Genomic DNA, 1272 nt, shown 5'->3' with positions numbered 1-1272 from the left:
TAGGATTCCTCTTATTTGGATTTTTGGATTTTCTATTGGATAATTGACCGACGCCAAATAGATAACTTTGTATCGACTGAATAATCAAACCACCGTCTCCGATGGCTGCATTCATTGATCATATTAGGTTTCCAAAAAAAAAAAAAACTTTCTTACAACAAAAAGCAAATTGCAGACGATGATCTTTTCAGAGGAAGTAATTATTATTTTTGTTTCATATATGATTACCATGGAAATTCTGGAATCACTTATTAAAATTTCTGATTGTTTTAGAATGGAAGTGATTTTCCAGTCAATCATGCAGAAACAACAAAAAAATAATTACTTTAAATATTTGATCGAAATCCACATATTTTAATTACAATTTTGCATAGAATAAAACCTCATTTTAAAAGAACCATGAACTGCAGCAGAACTATGGCCACAGCTTTACCATTGGTATTAATTTGTTTGGAACTTCTCGTTCCAATGACCAATGGCCAGCATAAGGTATATAGTGTAAAATTCAATCTTAAAAATCTAAGAATACTCAAAATCTTACTTCAGCGTAACTATGTAATTGAGATGACAAAGGTAAACTGTTTTGCGAATCACTCCAGTATTAAAGCCATTGATTGTACCTTGACAAATGATAGCAATCGTCAGGTACTTGCCGTTCGACTCGAATTGAATCAAGTCATAGAGAAAATTGAAGTACGAAATGCCTTGTATTTGAAACGAAACAACATGCCACGTATGAACCTTTACGATGTAACAATGAATGGATGCGAATTTTTGGGTTCTGTCCATAAGAATAAAATATTTTCCATAGTAAAGGAGTTAATGCTTAAACACGTGAATGTCGTTCCGAAATGTCCACTCAAAAAGGTAAATTTACTCAATCTTATTTGAAAATATAAATTACTATAATTTTACAAATTTTCCTTATAGGATTTCAATTATACATAAAGTGGATTTTATTTTAATGCTGAGCTTTATCCTACATATATGCCGGAAGCGCTATACCAATCTTTTACTTATTTTTACAAAAATCAAATTTTGGGTGTAAAAATGTCGATATTTGGAAAAATACGATACTTGAAAAAAGATGAAAGATAAAGTCATTACACTACAAAAAAAATGTATTTTTTGGTAAATGTTTATGCTTATATTGTTCACATATTATGTAATAAAAATGATTTTTTTAACAATAATAAATTCCCAGCAAAAAAAAAGTAGTTTGGATCCCTAATTTGTGATCCGGAAGTAGTGCAAACTTGGATTATCTCTAAT

At 29.9% G+C, this 1272-nt stretch overlaps 1 protein-coding gene across 1 annotated transcript; it reads left to right on the top strand.

Moving 5' to 3' along the window:
- The first annotated feature begins 399 nt into the window (after positions 1 to 399).
- On the top strand, positions 400 to 948 carry LOC142225181 (uncharacterized). Its single transcript, XM_075294960.1, has 3 exons — positions 400 to 489; positions 547 to 867; positions 931 to 948. The coding sequence occupies exons 1-3, from the start codon at positions 400 to 402 to the stop codon at positions 946 to 948; spliced, it is 429 nt and encodes a 142-aa protein (XP_075151075.1).
- Positions 949 to 1272: the final 324 nt, after the last annotated feature.

This window comes from Haematobia irritans, chromosome 2 (assembly GCF_050003625.1).
Source record: "Haematobia irritans isolate KBUSLIRL chromosome 2, ASM5000362v1, whole genome shotgun sequence".
In the NCBI taxonomy this organism is placed as follows: Eukaryota; Metazoa; Arthropoda; class Insecta; order Diptera; family Muscidae; genus Haematobia; species Haematobia irritans.
This window is presented reverse-complemented; position numbering and strand designations above follow the sequence as displayed.

Excerpts from the sequence above, each read along its gene's own strand:
- LOC142225181 (XM_075294960.1), top strand. The coding sequence starts at position 400 with ATGAACTGCAGCAGAACTATGGCCACAGCTTTACCATTGGTATTAATT. Across the intron at positions 490-546 it reads TGACCAATGGCCAGCATAAG|CGTAACTATGTAATTGAGAT; the intron begins GTATATAGTGTA and ends ATCTTACTTCAG.